This window comes from Gambusia affinis, linkage group LG07, assembly GCF_019740435.1.
Source record: "Gambusia affinis linkage group LG07, SWU_Gaff_1.0, whole genome shotgun sequence".
NCBI classification, from domain to species: Eukaryota; Metazoa; Chordata; class Actinopteri; order Cyprinodontiformes; family Poeciliidae; genus Gambusia; species Gambusia affinis.
In genome coordinates, this window is record NC_057874.1 from 4,440,717 (window position 1) to 4,462,009 (window position 21,293).

At 39.7% G+C, this 21,293-nt stretch overlaps 3 protein-coding genes across 9 annotated transcripts; 2 read left to right on the forward strand and 1 right to left on the reverse strand.

The window, feature by feature from the left end:
- Positions 1-765: 765 nt before the first annotated feature.
- si:dkey-19e4.5 (UBA_like_SF and PTH2 domain-containing protein) lies at positions 766-10,510 on the reverse strand. Of its 2 annotated transcripts, none has more exons than XM_044121162.1 (7): positions 10,054-10,510; positions 3,771-3,884; positions 3,608-3,679; positions 3,421-3,495; positions 2,707-2,804; positions 2,217-2,331; positions 766-1,656 (listed from the first exon to the last, which is right to left on the reverse strand). In XM_044121162.1, exons 2-7 carry the CDS (start codon positions 3,876-3,878, stop codon positions 1,570-1,572), a joined length of 555 nt encoding a protein of 184 aa, XP_043977097.1. In that variant the 5' UTR covers positions 3,879-3,884; positions 10,054-10,510; the 3' UTR covers positions 766-1,569. The 2 variants fall into 2 exon arrangements, with proteins under 2 accessions (XP_043977097.1, XP_043977095.1); XM_044121160.1 differs by lacking the exon at positions 10,054-10,510 and adding an exon at positions 4,499-4,722.
- Positions 5,777-17,516, forward strand: LOC122833524 (casein kinase II subunit alpha-like). 6 transcript variants are annotated; one of them, XM_044121154.1, is made up of 13 exons: positions 5,777-5,964; positions 8,264-8,404; positions 8,490-8,601; positions 8,687-8,788; positions 10,639-10,689; positions 10,961-11,020; positions 11,797-11,880; positions 12,120-12,230; positions 13,471-13,572; positions 14,910-15,010; positions 15,772-15,920; positions 16,010-16,099; positions 17,174-17,516. In XM_044121154.1, exons 2-13 carry the CDS (start codon positions 8,304-8,306, stop codon positions 17,281-17,283), a joined length of 1,173 nt encoding a protein of 390 aa, XP_043977089.1. In that variant the 5' UTR covers positions 5,777-5,964; positions 8,264-8,303; the 3' UTR covers positions 17,284-17,516. The 6 variants fall into 6 exon arrangements, with proteins under 6 accessions (XP_043977089.1, XP_043977090.1, XP_043977091.1 ...); XM_044121155.1 differs by having other exon boundaries at positions 5,791-5,964; positions 8,183-8,404; XM_044121156.1 differs by lacking the exon at positions 11,797-11,880 and having other exon boundaries at positions 5,791-5,964.
- A 1,368-nt stretch (positions 17,517-18,884) lies between these two features.
- On the forward strand, positions 18,885-21,218 carry tp53rk (TP53 regulating kinase). The gene is made up of 2 exons (XM_044121515.1): positions 18,885-19,592; positions 20,597-21,218. Exons 1-2 carry the CDS (start codon positions 19,388-19,390, stop codon positions 21,082-21,084), a joined length of 693 nt encoding a protein of 230 aa, XP_043977450.1. The 5' UTR covers positions 18,885-19,387; the 3' UTR covers positions 21,085-21,218.
- The last annotated feature ends 75 nt before the right edge of the window (positions 21,219-21,293 follow it).

Sequence of the window (21,293 nt, forward strand, 5' to 3'; positions counted from 1 at the left end):
AAAGTGGCCATCTTTCCTGTCTTGGACTCTTGTTTGTAACCCCGTTGCAGAAATAAATAGGACGGAAACGAGTGGCTCAGTAAGATTTTAGAGGAATTTTCTGAGGTTGGCCGAGGAACATGGTGTCCTTCGGCTCTAAATTACAGAAAGGAGCTATAAAGTGTTTCATCTTACATACTGGCACTCTGTAGAAAGGCGACACAATAATCAGATCATTGAACCGACGCCTTTCAACACTTACCAGAGGTATTATGCAAATTGTCATGGTGACGCGATTGGATTTTTGTCATGTCATGAGACTTGGGAGACAGTTTTGGATTGGACACGCTGAAAAATGCCGACGTCATTTGTTGCAGAGGCGTTGGCAGTACAGTGAAACTGTCACGTGTCGTCAGCGGATTGAACCAAGCCTGACTGCAGAATCTGCGATCAGATTTAACAGCAAAAAACGGATTCGGCTTTGTTAACGTGCAATTTAAATGTCCTTTACACAAGTGAAGTCTTTTACCAGTGACACTAGCTGGACAAAGATTTTTCGCTTTTCTGAATTTAAGGTCTCAAATGTACATGTGATTACCTTTTTTTCATAAAAATAAAAATACTCCTAACACAACCGCCGTATTGCAGGGAAGGGCGGGGGAAAAAATAAAATAAAATGGCACTGCAACAGTTATTTCCTTCCTACAACCTTTCCATACCCGCAGTGCCAATGGCTCATCAGCGTAGTCTATGGGAGTAAAATAAGCACAAAGTCCAGAGTAGTTGTAATGTTGAGGTGTTTTAATGATCACCTGACACAACAAAGCAATGAATGTCTGTCAACTTTATAATTCACATTGTAACATTTTGTATTTCATGCATTTTAACATTGCAGAACAAACACTGTAGTTTCAATGTACATTGTGACACTATAATCAACAACATGGGCTTGAACCCATGAATTCTTTATTATGCCCCACAAATACACTTTTTTTTTTTTAAAGAACCTAGACACACCATTTGTGGCAGCAGTTTTTAGAGCAAGTCCAAATGTTTGCAGGGTAAGCTTTGGGGCCAGGTTGTGGCTTCTTTAAATGTTAAGCTGGAAAACAGAATGGAAGATTTACTCATTTTATCTCAAACAAAAACCAGCAGCTTCTTATTTTTGATAAAAATGGCACATCACATGGCCATAAAAAAAACACGTACACAACCATAACACCAGAAATGATATCAACAGGGAACTTCAGCTGTACACAAACACCACCATTAAAATCTTCATGTGAACATCCCATCAGTTACTTTATATTAAACCGTTACCATTTAAGGAAGAAAAATGAACCAAAGGAATCAACTGTTTTGCTAGTAGGTGGTCTCACAGGAATGTCCAATTAAGCAGCTGAGGGGAAAAGTGACAGAAAGAGGAATGGTGCTGGGGGAGGAGGTGTTTTCTGTGTGTGTGTTTTTTAAATTATTATTATTATTCTGAAAGGGTTTTAGGTCATGCTTGACTGCAGTTCTCCTGCTGCTAAGAAAGGCTGCCCCCTCCTGGTGGTTGTGTGCCACTGCAGAGACTTGTCTCCAAACAACTCAAAGCAGCTTCAGACTACCGGTGACGTTGTTCACCATTTCCTCTGCTCCCATGATGGCCAGGATGGTGCGGGAGCCGGACTCCACCTGCAGAGACTGTTGTTACTCCATGCGTTGTTACTCGTTGTTACACGCTGCGATATTTACACAATTAAAATTTTGACTTTTTTTTAGACGGTGTTCTATCAGATCATCATACGCTGTCAGAATAGCATACATGCAGTGAGTACGCATCCCTGCGCATTAAGAAGTCCGACCTTCAGATGAGTTGTCAGTTCAGCATACGCGACAAGCTGTGACGAAAATAAGTCAATAAATTGTTTTCAATGACAACTAGATAGATATACATACAAAAGTGTATTTAAAGCAGGGACTAGTTAAAGCTAAAGTCAATTACAACACACGCCCGTGTAAAACTCACCTCCTTGTTGCTTGATGACGGTCTGACTAGTTAACTGCTAAATCAGGATCTCATACCTCTGTTAATAACAAAGTGTATGATGATCTACATTATGATTTGATGTTGCTGATTAAATAAAATCACATGGTAATGACAGCATATACTTGTCTGACAGATTTAGCCGTCACTTCGTGCTAAGCGTATGACGATCTGATGGCGTATGCTGATCTGACAGAACAATGACTACCTGGGTGAGACCTGCATCCTGGACCAGGTAGGTGGGCAGATTGAGGCTCAGGGCCAGGGCCTGCAGCTCCAGCAGGTGGGCCACGTTAGTGCCTTGGAGCACCACCTTCTTGGCCCTGTATGAACGCCAAACTCATTTGCATCATGAGAAGAATTTCACTAAGAACACTTTTGCAATTGTTAAATAAAACGACATTTTAAACACAAGTCTGCAGCTGATGTTATTTTGCCCCTTTTGCAAACCAAACCAACGTGGGGAGCCAAAAGCCACAGCGGCACGTGGAAACAGGAATGACGAGTAGAGAATCACGCCAACATATTAATGCTATCCTGACAGGAAAAACTTCGCTTTTACAGAGAGATGTAAACTAAAAATCATACGAGTTGCTAATTATCCCGTTGCGCAAAAAGATTGAAAACAAATATTGGCAGGATGAACAAAATCTATGAGGTCGTGGTTTTGAATCAGCCACGATCTGCATGGGTCTTACCCACTCTGGTCCCACTTCCAGGCCATCTCCCGCCAGCTGTTCTTCTCCTGTAGAGCCTGGTACAAACCCACCGCAGCATGGCCCACCTGGGCAGCAATCTGCACACACAATCAGCACCGACTTCAGGAGCTCCCAAACACAAAACCACCACAGGGAATGACATTTAACCAATACTGAGCACAGCTCTCGGTACTGTATGTTTGTGTGGGTTTATTTTCAAGTTTTAAAATGAGGATAGATTATTCCGATGTTGATTAAACTCCAAAATATATATTTTTTTAAATGCCATTTTAAAGTACACACCAACAGACAAAAGCCACCCCCCGTCCCCCACCAAAAAAACAACAAAACTTATTTAATCTCATGGAGTTCCATTAAGTGGGTGCTGTTGCTTGGATGCTGAAAAGAATCGGCTAAATTGCATTTAGCATTCTGTTCCATTCATTCAGTTGTGTTAAAAAAAAGAAATAAATAAACCCCTTCAACTGACTCTGTTTATTGTATTCTGTGTAAATTGAGGGGTTTTGGGTTTACTTTCAGTTCTACACAAACTTTACATTTTTGCCCTCATCTTTGTTTAATAAATAATTTCTTGTTGGAATTTGTGCTGTGGAGACTTAATGTTAGACTCAAACGATTTCAGAACTCAGAAGCAGCAATTTTAGGCAAAAACCTGCTTAATTGACAGAAGGTGTGCTTTCTTTTCACCATTACCTTTCCAACACCCATGCCGAGGTCCATGTTAACCACAAACACCATTTTGAACAAGAGGTCCTCGTCCCCCTCCTCCTGTGTGTTAGACCGAAGACAGACACACACTCAGATTTGGTTTTGGACAAACTCTACTGGGTCTAACGTACCAATGTGTACCTGCAGAGGACTAAGGCTAGCTTATGGGCACCTCATTCTCCAGTTTGTTGAAGTAGTACATGGCCGCCTCCTCAGCCGACACGTTCCGAGTGTGCAGTAGTGCCTGGAGCGAGGAGAAGTAATAAGAAAGATCAGGAAAAACTGTACGTATGTATTATTTGCTGAAGTCTGCATGTCAAAAAGTACTGCCCCACCTGTTTTGCTGCCTCCTCAGGGATGTCCAGCTCTCGGAGCTGCTGCAGGAACACAGGGTTGACCTCCTGGGTAGCCAAGTTCGATCCAGTGTCCTCTGATGGCTCCATCACTAACTGCAGAAACAGAGCTCCAGTGAGAAGAGCTGTGCAAATTGACTGGAATGTGTTCCCTAAGCTATGTGGAGGGGTGTCTGAAAACAGCCCACAGCTGCTTGAAAGGGCCAATAAGTGTAAATCCGCTCATCACTGATGTTGTTGGCAACAAACGTTTTATTTAAAATGTAATTGGCAGTTGACAGACAGGACTGTAAAAAAACCAATAATTAACGGTCAACTGCGTGACGTCTTAACAAAGACAAGTTTTTTTTTTTTTTATATGAGTAAACGTTAATAAAGTCTCCCTAATAATGCGTTGTTGATTAACTTTTAAAATGTGAACGGGATTTTCATCACACTTCCAATGAATGGGAGCGTTAAACACAAAGCTAGCAGCTGTAGCCTACATTAGGTTAGCTGCAGCGCTTTGCGCACTTAGCCCCTGTTCGCTCAAAACTGAAGTTAGCGCCAGTAACATTTTAGCTTTCATGTTAACGTTTGCTAACATTTGTTTATACCTTTTCAGGAAATTTATCACAACGCTTTTTCCTAACAAGTAGCTAACTAGCCATTTTTCCCGAGTAGCGGCAAGAGTACTAGCCTGAGGCAGAACCTAGGCAAGCTATTCTTACCTGTTTGTCAGAGCTTGTTCTACACAGCAACAGCAGCGCTGATTAAGTTTCTCCGAAGCTTTAGTATTACACAACACACAAAAAATGAAGTTATTTATAAAATTGCTTTCGATGACGCTCTCTCCGTGTTCTGTGTTATATTACTCCATTCTTCCATTTTGAGGCCTTTAGTCTCTGCGTATCGGATGCTGCCCCCTGGCGGACGGAGTGATATTCTCATAATGGCATCAGAAGCTTCCACGGGTTTTCCTGGACAATTCAAATAAATAAGTAAATAAAATAAAATGAAATGCTTTCATCAAGAGATTTGGATTTTGTTTATTTTTATCCCAAATCCCGAAAGTGTTTTATGTCCACGACTGCATTAATCTTGTAAATAAATTAGGTTTGATTCATTATTTTTGCTTTATTCTAAGAAGTAAAATACACCGAAAACAGAATTATGAGGAAGGTGAGAAAGATTATAGCAGATAATGCACATCCCTTGAAATCCTCATTTGAGCTGCTTTCTTATTATCAAGAAACAAGATAGCATTTTCTTTCATACCGAAAGCAATTAAATCATTAAACAGTAAAAAGGTATCATAGATTGCCAAGCACATATAATGTCATTATATATGTTTGTCTTTTATGGAAATGCAAACCAATTTCCTTATGGGGGACAAAAACGCCAACTGTTGATCAAAACACATTTTCCGCACTGCACCTGTAAGCGATTGACACTTCAGTGTCACAAACTATGGTCTATTAGCTGGGTACCATTAACGCAAGTGATTGTTGATGCCTACACACAGGTGGAGGTGCTACTTTATGATGCATTTTTAAAAGCACTGGAGAATTCACAGAACATGAACCTAAATACTGTTAAAAGTAAAAAAAGTAGAGTGGAACTAAAATGTCTTTTGAGGAAAAATTTACACACACACACACACACACACACACACGCACGCACGCATGCCCACATATATCATATGTATGTATTGTAAATATATATATATATATATATATATATATATATATATATATATATATATATATATATATATATGTATATATATATATATATATATATATATATATATATATATATATATATATATATATATATATATATATATATGCGCCGTTTTAGTGCGAAAACTTCGCACTCTTTAATACATAACAACACTGTAAAGAAGACACATTGCATAGGAATAATGATTTATTAATAAAAGCAAATTAAACGATTAAATAGTCGGTTAGTTCAAATACGTAAATGTGAAAGGTTATTCCTGCGGAGATGATTCGCCACTGAGAGCAAGGTTGTCCTTCCTCGGCCCCCGTTACAACATTTAGGAAGGTTTATGGAGTGGGCCAGATTTGTCTTTGATACGGCAGAGACCATAACCTGGCCCATTGGACTGAACTGTGGACAGGACTGATGGCTCGTCGAAATCGACTTCGCTCGGCGGATTGATAAATAAAGGGTAAATATTTGCCTACGCGCTGTATGTGACAGGGAATGACTGGAAATGAGCGTCAGATGTGTTCCTGTGATTAGCAGCTACTGCAATGGGGCCGCTTCGAGACGATAATCTGCTGCTCATCTTCACATGTGCCAGAAGGAAAACATTATTAGCTTTCAAAATACGAATGGACTTTTTCGGTGTGCAGGATTACTGCGTCGGGTGCTAGCACATCCATATTCTGGACAACGTGGGACTAAAGTACAAATTCTGCAGTTAAATCAACACTATGCAGAGTCTATTTGGTCCTTATCAGAATAGGTGTTAATTTAACTCTCTTCAGAGTTATTTCAACAATAGTTTGAGTAGTTATAACTTCTTCAAGTGTTAAAATTACTCAATTTCTTGTTGAAATAACTCTGAAGAGAGTTAAATTAACACCAATTCTGATAAGAACCAAATAAATCTGCATAGTGTTGATTTAACTCTGCAGAATTTGCTGTGGGAATCCAAGTTATTATATTAATAATAATGATATCCTTCTTCTTGGAATTGAAAGTTTTAGTAAATATTGCTTTTGTACCTGCGTGTCCACAGATAATCCATTATCGTGATAACTACTACCTAGTATCTAATGTCTCTTTAAAGCACGCAGAGATAACAAGAGTGCCGCTATTTTTAAAGTTTGCTTTAAGAATCGTCGCGAACACTAGATGGCGCTATTCGCTTATTGCTACATGTTGAGCTTGGCTGGATCAGGGAGGAAACCTGAAAAGAGGCCACTAACGGCATGTTAAACGTGACGCGCATGAAACGTGTTTTGTCTTTGTGTTGTTCCCATTTGTTTGAAGGAGCACACGGCTTTTATTTTCACATTAAATTAGATATGTCATCATGTGACGTGAAACAAACCAATAGAAAAAAACAGAAATGAATAACAAATGAGAGCATTAAACTACAAAGAGAACATACACCGCCTCAGTCTGTTAATGTTTCAATACATTTTTAGCGCACCAAACTCAAACACATAAACATATCATACTTCCTCAACTTAATCTTTGTTGTTGGTTTGTTTAGTGCGGCTGCAACCATTTCATTAATTGGACAGTACTCCAGAATAACTGTACCTTCACATACAGCTGGTCTGATAAAGTCATATTTAATATCAACATGCCTACAGCTTTGACATACAGAATTTTTTGCAAAGGATATGGTACTTTAATTGTCCTCATAGACATTAGCTAAATAATCAAGACCATCCATGTTAAATAGCTTTTGTCTTATGTATACGCTCTCCAATATAGTAGCAGCTGGTGCTGCTACTAAGAGACTAATGGACCTTCCTTATTTAGGCTCATGCAGTAGCCTGTCATACTTTGTCGTTTTGATACACAAGTTCCCCAAGTGCCATCACTGTATGTAAATATAAGGTTTTGACAGGCCCCTTTTTAAAAACACGGTTCTTTCTTTTGCGTGCTTGGTAGATAGCGATCTGAAAACAAATAGATATCGAAGATTTCGAAAAACACAAACTACCTGAATAGACACGGCCCCTACGTCAAATAAGGTTGTCCGGTTTCGTCCTGCTAACCAGATGTTGGAGCCACCTCAACCTGCTCCTCTCGATGTGGAGAAGCAGCAGCTCTATTCTCAGTCCCTCCTTGATGGCCGAGCTTCTCACCCAAAGGGAGAGTACAGACACCCTTGCGGGGGAATCTAATTTAGACCGCTTGTGTCCGTGATCTCGTTCTTTCGGTCACTACCCAAAGCTTGTGACTGTTGGGATAGGGTGGAGTGTGGGATGGGTAGTGGCCGCAGGCGGGGACCTCAGCAGTTTGTTCCTCGGCTAGTGAATAGTAGAATTTTTTTTATGCTGAATAGAAATGAGTGACAGTCAGGGTTTGAGTGAAGTCACCCTGCTTCTAAAAAGTTGCTCACGAAATTTTTCATTAGGTTTTTAGATTGGAAAATCTTACTTAAAGAAATAATTATGAATCAGAAATACAGTCTTTGACTTGATGCCAACTGCTGGGTTTCCTTCGATTGAAAACTTTTTAATCTCATTTCAATAATGAACTTAACTTAATGATGATTAGGATCTTTGTATATGTGATTGAATTATAAAATTAAAATAACTTGTTCTACGTTTATTGTGTGTTGGTGCTATGTAGTGAACTGATTTTCTCTTCCAGTAAAATCTAATACTTTGCTCCATCTCTTTTATGTTGTCTTTTGTCAGCTACTTCACCGTACCTTTGGGGGGACCTCACCCTCCCCTCAGGCAAATCCGTCACCCTTCCCCTGTTTCTCTTCTTTCCAGCCGTACCTAAGCCAAAGCTGCCACTGCCAAGCTGTCAGACATGTCAGGACCTTTGCCAAGCCGGGCGCGAGTGTACACAGAGGTCAACACTCATCGCCCGAGGGAATACTGGGACTATGAGTCACATGTTGTGGAATGGGGGTAAATGACTCGGGGCATTTTATGATCCAAACTTTCAAAGTCCTCTTCTAGAATAATGACATTTCCTCTTGTTCTTTCTTCGAAGAAATCAAGATGACTTTCAGCTGGTGCGCAAGTTGGGACGCGGCAAGTACAGCGAAGTGTTCGAGGCAGTCAACATCACCAACAACGAGAAGGTGGTGGTAAAGATCCTAAAGGTCAGCCCTACCAGGACAATGCCTTAACAAGGCAAAAGGTCACTCGGCCAATTTTTCTAACGCTGCTTAACAATTTCTCTTTTAGCCAGTGAAGAAGAAGAAAATCAAACGCGAGATTAAGATTTTAGAAAACCTGCGTGGAGGTCCTAATATTATTTCTCTCATCGATATAGTAAAGGACCCTGTAGTAAGTACATATTGCACACTTAGTTTTTTTTTTGTTTATGACAGTAATTATTGTTAGGGTTCTGAAATGTCACTGCTGTACCAATAGAGTTGCCAACCTACCACTTGTACCAGCTTATCGTTTTCTGTGGGGCTTGGGTTTGTAAGTATATGGTTAAGTGAGTCCTGGCTATGGATAGATTTATGTGGTTGCAATCCAGGTAGTTTTAAATCAGAGGTGTCCAAAGTGTGGCCCCAGGGGCCGTTTGCGGTCCTCGGAACATTTGCGGGCGGTCCTTGCTGACGTTTCCATAACAACCTAAATTTGGTTCGCCAGCTCAGACAATGTGCAGAAACATATTTTTAAAGGGGCAGTACTGTTTTTTCCAGCAACATCGTATCATTTTATAACAGCCAAATAGTTATGATTCCTTCAGTAGTTGAACATTTATCATCATCATCATCATCATCATCATCATACATCGTGAAGAAAAAAAAGATCAACCCAAAAGATTTATGATGTTTGCTGGGGTTTTTTTTTCTTTTAATTGATCAAACCTTCTATTTTTTCTTTTAAAGTTTCTATTCTACAATAATCCACAAAACACTGTTCTACAGAAATCAAACTACTCTGCTTGTTTCATTAAAATAATATAATAATGTGTTTAGTTTGTTGATGATCATCAGTATGAAAAAATGTAAATACATTTTGCAATTTTAATTTAGAAAAAAAAAAACAGCCAAAAATCAATAAATAAAAGAATTGTGTCCCACCCAAGTAACTTACAACTACAATAAATTTGGGGCCCCAAAGCCTAAAATGTTTGGACACCGCTGGTCTTAATGTTCCTGGGCTCTCTCATAAGAAGTACATTTAAAAAATGGGTAACTATCCCCAATTTAATTGATTGAAAAGTATAGTTCTGGTCACTTTACACAGACATGTTTTGGTTGGAGAGCAGCAGCAGTGTTCTCCGTAGAAGGACGGGCGGTTCCCTGTCTGTTTTACGTCGGAAAGGTGTCCATTTGGGCTTGCTATGCTAGCTTGAGGAGTTTAGCAGCTTGATAAATTGACTGGCAGCCAATCAGAAAGCTCATTATTGTCATCACTAATGCAGGCAGTGGAGTAGCTAAACATCTGACACACACAGAGCAAGAGAGAGGAGGAGAGGAGGAGATAGAAGGAGTAGCAACAGTAGCACGGATGCGAAGCTGGCGCTACGCTAATAAGCCCTTAACCTGACCCAAACCCATGTGGAACACGGAACCATCAAAATGGTAACTGACCTGTACTTGTATAGTTCTTTATCAAGTCCAGAGCACTCTAATGTGCTTCCCACTACATTCAGTCAAGTTGGTGAGGTGCCTTGCCCAAAGACACAACGACAGAGACGGACAGAGCCAGTGCTCTGTCGCCGCCAAAAAGTAAATGTAGCAACAGGAAATATCTTTAACGTGTTTATGTGCTAGAATAAACCAGTAAGGTCTCAAGACACAGAAATGGGATCAAATCAAGAAGAGAGTCTCAAACACAAACGGTTTCATACGTCTCATCCAATCACAGCACCGTGCTCACGTTTTGACCTCTTTCTATCGTGTTGCATGTTTCCCGGAGAGAGCCCTGTTATTATTATTAGTCACCCAGGAAACGGGTGACTAATAATAATAGTCACTATGCTTATCAATATAATAAACCTTAAAAGCGTCCCAGTAGATTTGTACCCAGTGCTGTTAGTGTCTACAGCTTTCCTTCCTGTTTGAGTTTACGCAGAGGCTCTGACCACATAGATAAAACATAGATTAAATTGATAAAACTCAAATACAAACCAGTTTCATTCTGGGTTGTTTTTTTTGTTTTTGTTTTTTTTTTAGTCCCGGACACCTGCTTTGGTTTTTGAGCATGTAAACAACACAGACTTTAAGGTAAGAACAGAACTCGAACTTAACTGTTCCTTCATTGTGGTGCATGGCGTTGGAAGTCGTCTTCTTTGCCCTTCATGTGCTGCTCTCCAGTGTGCGTGTGTGTGTGTGTGTGTGTGTGTGTGTGTGCGTGTGTGTGGGTGGATGGGTTGTCTTTTGATTTCACTTTTGATAACTTCAAGTGTCGTGATGCGGAGTATTGTTACTGCACGTGCTTCATGAATGTGTGTAATCAGTTTAAAATGGCTCATTTAATGACTGTTTTGATCTGTAGCAACTGTACCAAACTCTGACAGACTCCGACATCCGCTTCTACATGTACGAGATCCTCAAGGTGAGGAGCGCTTTGCTTTGTTTGCTTGGAAAATGACGCACTCAAACAACTATAAGCAACATTCAACATTGTGTTTGCGTTAACAGTTGAGCCTCGAATTATTCACGCTAGGAATGAAACAGTTATTGATTTTATTGACTACCATGATAAGATTCCTACAGTCTGTAAACGTAAGCAATAGCTGGTGAAGACTACGGTTTAAACGAAGCATCTCAGCCGCTCGGATAAAAACGGACGTTTCACCAGCCAAACAGGACTAAATGTCAAAAGTATCTGTCTTTTGTCTAGCCTTTTAGATTTCATTAAATGTCAGCGGTCTTGTTGTATAACGACTCTTATTTGAGTGAAATTTCTGGATTCTCGACCCACTGAATGAAGAACAAACATGTTTTAACCAAAAATTCACCAGACAGACACACAGCTGCAGTTTTTGTTAAAGTTTTGTAAGTTTTTATTATTATTATTATTATTGAAAGAAACTGATTTTGAAAAATGTTCTTTTGCATGCTTTCTTATTTTATGTTCCTTATATAAATTTTCGTTTGGGTCTTTAAAATACCAAAATTCCCACTTTACTATATATTTTTACTTGTCTGATAAAGTAATTTTTAAGTATTAGATGAAGATAATTTGATCAGTTACTCAGTGAAAACATCTGGCTATGTTTTTTAAATTTATTTATTTATTTTTCCATTTAGCTTTTGTGCATTATCCTGTGTGTGTGTGTGTGTGTGTGTGTGTGTGTAAACGTCATGTTTATCTCATGTTGTCTACAGGCACTCGATTACTGCCACAGCATGGGAATCATGCACAGAGACGTGAAGCCACATAACGTCATGATCGATCACGAGCATCGAAAGGTCGACAAGAATACCAAAATCACGCTCCATAATGTGTGATCGACACCAGCGTTTTCTATCATATGCTTCTGTTTTATGATGGTTACATTGAACTGTTGAATGAGACAAAAACAGTTTGCATGTGCTAAAGAAAAACCTGAGCAATCAGACGTCGAGGATGAACATAAGTCATTGCTGGCCAGTAAAAACCCAGCAGGACTGTCATGATGCATCGTAACGTCCTGTTTTTGCTCTCACAGCTGCGGCTTATTGACTGGGGCCTGGCAGAGTTTTACCATCCAGGACAGGAGTACAACGTGAGAGTCGCCTCGCGATACTTTAAAGGACCTGAGCTCTTGGTGGACTACCAGGTACGGCTGTGGGAGGGATTTCATGTTGGCTTGTTTTAGGGAGCCAGCAGCTAAATTCTCACTGAGCCCTATACTGCATCATGTGGTGCATGTAAAACAATTAATATGCATATATTTTTGAACTAGAGCAAAACTATGGAAATTCTGATGGCATATATTTTCTTCCATCCAAAACTTTTAGCCAATTAAAATGATCATTTAAACTCTGTTTCCTGTTGAGTAGTACTAAAAACCAACAACTAATAATCAGAGATTTGAAATGAACAATATCGAGCTAGGCGCCGTTTGTTGCTTCTTTTGAGTGACAGAGAAGGTGGTTGGCCGGATCGATACTGGAATATCAATACTTCTCATTTCAATACTTCAGTCATTTGAGATAATGTAGCCAAACAACATGTTAGAAAGAGACTAAATTATTGATATTTTGCCTAAATAACACAGGGTTGACGTGGAACTACTTTTTCTTCCGCCTGGTAAGAGTGTAGTACATAAACACGTGGTGCCCAAACGCGGCATGCTGTTGCTGCTCAGTCAGACATGGATCTGTTTCAGCTTTCATTTCATAGTAGTTCCCAAATTACACAAGGATTTATTTAAGTAAATAATTTTCTCCTATTTTTTTGAAGTTTGAAACATTTTCACATATTTTGTGTGATTTTCTACTGTTGTTGAAATAACTTAGCTATAATAAATGATGCCGCTGTCTCAAAGTACTTCTAAGTTTAAAATGAATACATTAGAGTGATGTCTTGTGTTCCTTTTATGAAGCCAGGATTTGAATTGCAACATGTTTTTTTTTTCATGTTTTTTATTTTAGATTTAACAGGCAAATTAAGTGTTTTTGCACAAAGTATCGGATCAGTATCGTCGATACCAGCTTCGATTTTACTCAGTATTGGATCGGAAAGGAAATCTGTGGCATCAAGCATGACTGGTGCCTGGATTATTTTTGACTGATGTGTTAGTTCTGCTCTAAAGAAGTGTGTCTTCCCTTTGGTGGGAGGACAACAAAAGCAGATACTGATCTAAACTTTGAGAATTATTCCAGGCTCCGCCCATTTGTGTGACTTTTTAACTACCGTCACTTCTTGTTGTTTCGCACGTCGAGTCTACAAAATAAGTGAGTTAAAGAAAATGAATAGGCATTTTGAAATGAATGTAAAGCGACGTTGGAAATGTTTGGGTTTGTTTCATGTTTTAAACGGTTCAGGTACTTTAACTCTTCCACTCTGTGTTGCAGATGTATGACTACAGTCTGGACATGTGGAGCCTGGGCTGCATGTTGGCAAGCATGATCTTCAGGAAGGAACCATTTTTCCACGGTCATGACAACTACGACCAGGTAAAGTGCCTTGCATTTCTTTTCTATGATGCTTTAGCCGCTGCCTGCAGTGAGAAGTACGCATGCAGCTTTTATCAGTGGTTGATGTTTTTCTTTCTGTCCCTTTGTCGTCTTTGAGTCCCACAAACTTTTAAATGCTTTTATAGTGAATCATGTGTTATTCTGGTTAGCGACATGCTAATCAGATGTCTGTAAAGACGACCGGAGCTCAGTAGGTAGAATAGTTGTGCGAGTCATTTTATTTTACACGGTTACAAAAACACGCATTCTGATTTAGAAGTAAAAAAACAAAAAATATTTAGCACTGGAATTTGCGCCCTTAAAAGTGACTCTAGTGTAAGGTAAGGATGCACCCGATTTCCTTAATTTACGTGATACTTACATGTGAGATCGACTCTCATCTACCTCAGCAAAGGTCTAGAAATCATCCACTGTTCTCCCATTCCAGAGGTTTGACTGTTAGCCCCGCCCACCAGGTCATGTCTGCAAGTTTGCAGTCAACAATAGTCACCTCATTTTTGCAACTCAGTAACTTTCTTGCTACATTGAGCAACATTTCTGACAACAAAAAAAAAGGCATCAGTCAAAATTGGATTTAGCTTTACAATTTCCAAATGTAAAGTCAAGTGTAAATTTTGGCAATTTAAGGATGAAAGTGAGAATAATTCACGGAGGTAATAAAAAATAACAAAATCAGGCAAAAAGAAAATGTTTCCAAATCGGTTTATTTCAATAAAAGAAATTACAGAACTTTAACAAAACCTGCAGCTGTGTGTTTGCGTCTGGGGAATTTTTGGTATGTTCTTCATTCGGTGGGTAGAGAATCCAGAAATTTTACTCAAGTAAAATTAAAGTGTACAGCAAAGGGCTGGTTGTTGATCTTTGACAATTCAGTTGTCGTTATTTGTTTGGTGGGACTTTTATATTTTTCCCTGTCACAACTACAGTGTTTAAAAGCAGAGGCTGATCTGCACTGTAGCTTCTGTTTTCTAAAGCTAACTGGTTAGCGGTTACCTCGGGATGTATGAGAAGAGAGCGACTACCTTTTTTTTGCTGTTGTTTCTTTGCGGCAGTTTGGAAAAGAACCAGAGAGTCACAGTTCACCACTGGAATTATAAAGTTGATTAATAACAGATTTCAATTTTAGCAGTGTATATCACATAATCTCAGAAATATATTCTGAGGATGTTTTTAGGCCTACTGCCTTCACAATAATTCTTGTAATTTTCAGATGCTCCAAGAGGCGTTTCTTTCTTATTAACAAGTTTTTTGTTGTTTGTTTTTCTGCGCGTCTTTATCTGTACTGACAAGATTGTTCCTGTTTTGTTCTCCTGCAGTTGGTGAGAATAGCCAAAGTTTTGGGAACAGAAGACCTCTACGATTATATTGACAAGTACAGCATCGAGCTGGAACCTCGCTTCAATGACATTCTGGGAAGGTACGACTTGTTTCCCTCAGAGACGGGATGTTAAAGATGGCCTCCTGGTCACTGCTGGCCTTTTCTGACCATAACATTCACTGGGAAAGCTGGATCTACACTGCAAAAACACACAATCTTGCCGAGTAATTTTGGTCTAGTTTTTAGTTCAAATATCTTAGTACTTTTGAAATAAGATGAAAATAACTTACAAGTAACTTTCCAGAAAGATATAGAGGCTTGTTGTAAGTAAATGATACATTAATGCTGATGAAAAAGTTCTAGTTCCATTAGCAGATTATGTTTTCCCATGATATAAGTTAATTTATCTGCCACTTTTTCATCAGTATTAAGAATATATTGACTTGGGGCGTGCTGCAGTGGCGTAGGGGATAGAGCGACCCACGTTTGGAGGCCTTCAGTCCTCGACGCGGCCGTCGCGGGTTCGATTCGCGGACTCGACAACATTTGCCGCATGTCTTCCGCCCTCTCCTTCCCCCTTTCCTGTCAGCCTACTGTCATATAAGGGACACTAGAGCCAACAAAAGACCCCCTGGTGGGAAAAAAAAACAAACAAAGAATATATTGACTTAAAACAAGCCTCTATATCTTGCTGTAAAGTTACGTATAAGTCACTTTGTCTTATTTCAGGTGGACTAGAATAGTTGCACTAAAAACTAGACCAAAAGTACTTTGTAAGACTTTGTGTTTAAAAGCAGTTTCCTTAAGATAATTTGATTGCAAGCGCAGCCTGTTTGGAATTCATTTCTCTTTCCCTGCAGACATTCTCGTAAACGGTGGGAGCGCTTCGTCCACAGCGAGAATCAGCACCTGGTCAGCGCCGAGGCTCTAGATTTCCTCGACAAGCTTCTGCGCTACGACCACCAGGCCCGAGTGACCGCCCGCGAGGCAATGGACCACCCGTACTTCTGTAAGAGTCCCAGAGTGCAGTTTTAATCCACAATGAGAGCAGAATTAAAAAAAAAACATTTTCATTTATATTGCTTGCTGTTCACGCAGTCTCCATTGTGAAGGAGCAGTCTGGTATGGCTGGATCAGCCAACTTTCCAGGCGATAACTCCGCTGTTACTGCAGCCAGCATGGTCACTGGTGAGGACACATGCTTCAACTCTTATTGTCACATTTCTGAAAAAAGGCTTTCCTAATTTTGCTGTATCAAACTACAGTTGTATTCAATTCAGTATGAGTGGCCATCTGCCACGACCGACTGGGGCACGAGAAGTTGAGGAGTTTTATAATTCGTCATTGCTGCTCCCTTTATTTGTTTAATTATTCCGGCTCATTACCAGGTTCAATGCATCTTCAAGTTTCTCTTTGTTTCAAGTAGAATAGGTGGAGTCTGACAAAGATGTTTTGCATTTTTTCCAACTGTGAGAAATTCGACCATTGCTGCATAGCAGTAGCTGCGTTTCGGTAATTAATAGAACCGCGCAAATTGAAATTATGAAAATAAATTTGCTTAATGGAAACAAAATGCAATTTCGAAAACAAAAAAACAAACAAACATATTTTTTTATTAAAAAGTTGTTGCGTTGGAAGAAGGTGATTTTTCACCATTTCTTCAAAATGGATGTAATAGAAACACTTTTTTGGGCGAATCACGTGATAAATAACTAGAGTTACTTCGTGGCAATAACCACGAAGAAGACAGGAAGTAGTCTTCTTCGTGGATTGTAATATTTTTTGTTTTTGCTTTTTTTCAGACAATGACTTTTTTTCATTCCAACGTGTTGAATCCGCAGCTTTAATCTAAAATCACAGACTGTAATTCCGCCAACAGGCCGCATACATAGCCGCTCCAAATAGGCGGGGCTTGCCGCTCCGACCCCGGAATGAGACGTTAACGTCTCTGACGGCTGATAGATGATGAGCGCTAGCGCCTTGGCTAGGTTATGAATATCTTATGTAACTAACATCCGTCGCTGCCTTGATTTTTAAAGATTTATTGCACGAACTTGATTATTGACGTCTGATTTTAATTCAGTTCTTATGTAATGGAAACCCCGCAATTGCGAAATTATGTTTGTTTTTTTTTTTTTCTACGTTAGCTGAATAGAGACAAAGATTTGCGCAGCTCCTGTTTCTAGTTTAGCAGACTGTCAACAGCTTCTATCCGCCATGATATAGTTTCTTGTTATTTTGTCCACTTTTTACCTGCTTTAGGTATCTCTGCCTTGCCGGCCTCCACTGCCCTCGGCCCTCTCAGCGGCTCCACAGTCTTATCGGCTAACACAAACTCCATGAGCAGCCCGGTGGCCGCTGCTCCGCAGTGACAACCAGCGTAGCCTCTCCATCCTCAGTCCAGCAGGACTCTGGCCGAATGCGGAAGGGGCCAGAGCGGGCAGCTGCTGCGCCACATAACCATTTGAACAGGAGGCCACATTTCTTTTTATTATTTTTTTAAATAACTTTTTTGTTTGTTTAGGTTATTTATTTATGTTACTTCTCCAGTAAGATCCAAAATGTTAACTTTATAAGTGAAATTAAATTTTGTTTCAAAAATGTACTTCAGTGCCTCCGTGGGGGTATTATGACATGCAGAACGTTGAGTTCAAGAGCCTGTGTTGTTTAGAACATCTCAACAGTCCTGACTGTCACCTTCGTTATGAGTCAGGGTTGGTCAAAAAGACCAGCAACGACCGGGGACAAGAAGATGGAAGCGTTTTTAGGACCACCTGGAGCGCATTCTATACAGTTGAATTAATAATCCACATTATTTAACTCCATAACTAAGGAGAATTGCCATGCCACATAGCAGTGGTTCCCAAAGATTTACACAGATTACAGTAAAATTCCCCCCAAACAGGAAAAATAAAAAATCACCTGGGCACACACATCGTTCAACCAGACATAAACTGATACACATTTTTTTGTTTTCAAACTCCATTGGTAGTTTTCAAACTACTAGTGGAGTTTATTTCACACTTCAGGTTGCAACAAAACTACAAACCATCTTTACAGTGAAACATTTTATGCAACTGTTTGTTTTTATTTTTTTCATCCACTAGTCGGAAGGAGAGACTGAAGAAACGCATATTTAAGTTGAGTTTTTTTCGCACCGTGTCTCTGTTGCCTGTGAGACAATGATCCTTTTCTACTGACCGCCGGCCAAAACTCCTTCATGTCGTTTGGTCGGATGATTTGGCTTCACCAACACAACAGAAGCTGTGAGGTGGAACCACACTTGATGGTTCTTTCCCAGGCCTTGGATTGAGGAACTTTCCAAACCTTTTTTCAATAAGTCAGAACATGAATACATTGACAGAGAAGGTGAGTTTTTCTAAGGTGTGTCTGTGTAAATAAATGTTTTATTTGTCTGATAACTCTGTTGGATTCATTCAGTCTAGTTCTTTGGCCTTGTCCCTTGAGGCTTCCTCTCCTTGGGTCGAGTGTCGATGACATCTTCTGGACATCTGTCAAGTCAGCGCTTTTCCCAAGATAAATTAGCTGACAATATTTAATTACAAAACCCTTTTTTTTATTTTAGTTTTTATTATTTGTAAGAAAAAAAGACATGGAATATTTCACTCATTTGAAATCAGCTTTTTCAGAATATTCTATCTGAGATGGTAATCCACTGAAAAAGAATATCTGCTTTCCAAACTTTCTAGATACAACAGACGTAATAATAATTTCGACCTCTTAAACTTTTTTTTTAACAAACCAGAATACTAAAGAAACACTAAAACTAAATGAAACTTGATAAACTTGAAGAGAAAAAGACATGAGGGAAAAAAACAAACAAACCTAAACTGAGAAACAGGGCTGATCTAACAATCATAAGAACATAGAGCTAGAATAACTAGATCTAAACAAAGAAATAACTTACCTAGAGGGACATAGACTCAGACAAAAAGACTAAACCTTAAGTAACCAAATTAGAAAGCTAGAAACACTTTGGGGGAAAGCAAGAAGGACTTTTTTTCTTTGCTTGCAGGTCCTGCTGTCTGCAACTACTGCCAGTTTTGGAGCACTCGATCGTCCTTTGGAGATTTTCCACTCAGTGCAGCAACGGCGTGGAGAGGAAACTGGATAAAACAGACATTTTGGTAGTATTTCAGATAATTATAGCAAAAAAAACCTAATCACGAGCCATACTTTAAGATTATTTGAGGCTACATTCACACAGCAGGTAACATAACTGCATTAACAAACGCTTGCATAAGAAAAAGGCGAAACAATAAATTTCTTGATGAAAAAGGGTGTGTAAGGAAAAAGTAAAACAATATATATATATTTCCGCTTTTAGTTTTAATTTTGGTCCTCCATTCCAGTTCGGGGCGGTAATGCACATCTAAACCTTGCTTGCCAGCCGCCTTAAAAACAGAAGAAGAAGAAAAAGGGAAAACATTCTCTGAGTGGACCCACTGGAGCGACATGGCGGTCCCACAGTTTCTCTCTACGGCGGAGTTGATCAAACAAGGAGCGGAAGCTCGCTTGTATCGGGCAGAGTTCTTAGGAAGGCCGACAATAATCAAAGAAAGGTTTCCTAAACTCTACCGACATCCAGAGCTGCACGACAAGCTGAACTCTCGCAGAACAGCTCATGAGGTCCGCTCCATCCTGCGCTGCAGAAAAGCAGGTGGGTCCTCGGTGAAGTTCGATAGACGTTCACCCAGTTTTTATATATATATAACAACAAAAAAACAAACAAAAAAACGTGCAGCCATGTTTTCATGTCATGTGTTAAGTCCCTCAGTAACGCAGTATTTCCCTTAAGGACCATCAACAAAGTTCTAGTAATTTGGCAAAAATATGTCTGATAAATAAGCAGATTTGTACTCATTGTTGATGAAGGCGAATCAATTGTTTTATGAATTGCCTCTTGGTCTGTAGTTTGGTGTGCTTGATTTTAGTGAGATCTGAATGACTTATCAAGTATGCACGTAATTGGTCACACACATTTTGTGTGGGCGTGTGTGTGTGTGTGTGTGGGTGCGTGTGCTTGTGTGTACTGGCTTTAAACCGTGATCTGTTAAGTTATATTTTATTACATCAGCCTGTCCGGGAACTGCAGGAGGAAATGAGTGTTTTCCCTGTAACCTGGTATCATGCATTTCTTCTTTTAAAAGGTTGATGAAATGTTGTAGTTGGTCTCTGCCCAAATAAATGGATAGCATTACAGTTAGTGGAAACAAGTAGACAAACAACAAAAAACAACAACTTCCAAGTAAACATCCATGTAGTTCATCTGAAGTTGATTGATCTTATCAATTGACTAACGATTAATTGATAAGCGGCCATTCTCTTATGAACCCGAGTTTTCTATTGTATCAAGATGGCCGACCGTCTTTTCATAACATGAAGGGCTAAATGTTTCATATGCTCAATAACAAAAACCATAATTTAATTTCTTCTCTCACCTTATTAAACTTAGACGTGTGTGAAATATAATATAGCAACACATAAACCTCTTAGGTTGCTGTCTTTCATAAATAAACTTAAGAAAATTCACTGTAAGTTTTTGCTTGCACAATTTTGTCCAATATTTTGAGTTCTATATTCAGATTGAATTAATATTTTTTAAATAGAAACTCTCCCTTTTTTTCTTACAGACTGATGTAATGTTTTATTTGTCCTCACCAGGTATTCCGGCTCCAGCTGTCTACTTCGTGGACTACAAGTACCACTGCATCTTCTTGGAGGAAATCGTTGGCTCCTCAACTCTGCGTGATCACATCAACTCCGTTCAGCGGTGCGACTCCTGCGCAGACCGAGGTCTGCATGAGCTAGCCGAGAGAGTCGGTCAGATCTTAGCCAAAATGCACGACGAGAACGTCATCCACGGCGACCTGACCACCTCCAACATGCTGCTGAGACGCGGGCCAGAGGCCACGGAACCGGAGCTCGTCTTCATCGACTTCGGCCTGAGTTACATTTCGGCTTTGCCCGAGGACAAGGGTGTGGATCTGTTTGTCCTGGAGAAGGCTTTTCTCAGTACTCACCCAAACACAGACGTGTTGTTTGAGAAGCTGCTAAAGAGCTACGCTGCCACCTCCAAGATGTCGGCGGCAGTCATCAAAAAACTTGACGAGGTACGGCTGAGAGGGAGGAAGAGGTCCATGGTGGGGTGATGATGAAGTGGACGGACGAACACTTACTTTGAGGTTCAGACCAGTGGTCAACGATTGGACAGGGTGAAGTTATTAATCTGTATGTTGTGCTCTAAATGAAATAAGCAGACTTGTTAATAAAATGTTGCAAGTTATTAATGCTTCTTTTTATTGGTACTGGATGTTACATTGCAAATTTAGGTTCCTTTTGTTTGTTGTTCCATAAAAAT

What these genes read in the sequence shown, in the direction of transcription:
- si:dkey-19e4.5 (XM_044121162.1), bottom strand. Translation starts at nt 3,878, where the DNA reads ATGGAGCCATCAGAGGACACTGGATCGAACTTGGCTACCCAGGAGGTC. An exon ending in CTGAGGAGGCAGCAAAACAG is followed by an intron (nt 3,680 to 3,770) that starts GTGGGGCAGTAC and finishes TCCTCGCTCCAG; the next exon opens with GCACTACTGCACACTCGGAA. An exon ending in TCAACAAACTGGAGAATGAG is followed by an intron (nt 3,496 to 3,607) that starts GTGCCCATAAGC and finishes TCTAACACACAG; the next exon opens with GAGGAGGGGGACGAGGACCT.
- LOC122833524 (XM_044121154.1), top strand. Translation starts at nt 8,304, where the DNA reads ATGTCAGGACCTTTGCCAAGCCGGGCGCGAGTGTACACAGAGGTCAAC. An exon ending in TCGATCACGAGCATCGAAAG is followed by an intron (nt 11,881 to 12,119) that starts GTCGACAAGAAT and finishes TTGCTCTCACAG; the next exon opens with CTGCGGCTTATTGACTGGGG. An exon ending in TGCAGCCAGCATGGTCACTG is followed by an intron (nt 16,100 to 17,173) that starts GTGAGGACACAT and finishes TACCTGCTTTAG; the next exon opens with GTATCTCTGCCTTGCCGGCC.
- tp53rk (XM_044121515.1), top strand. Translation starts at nt 19,388, where the DNA reads ATGGCGGTCCCACAGTTTCTCTCTACGGCGGAGTTGATCAAACAAGGA. An exon ending in CCTGCGCTGCAGAAAAGCAG is followed by an intron (nt 19,593 to 20,596) that starts GTGGGTCCTCGG and finishes TGTCCTCACCAG; the next exon opens with GTATTCCGGCTCCAGCTGTC.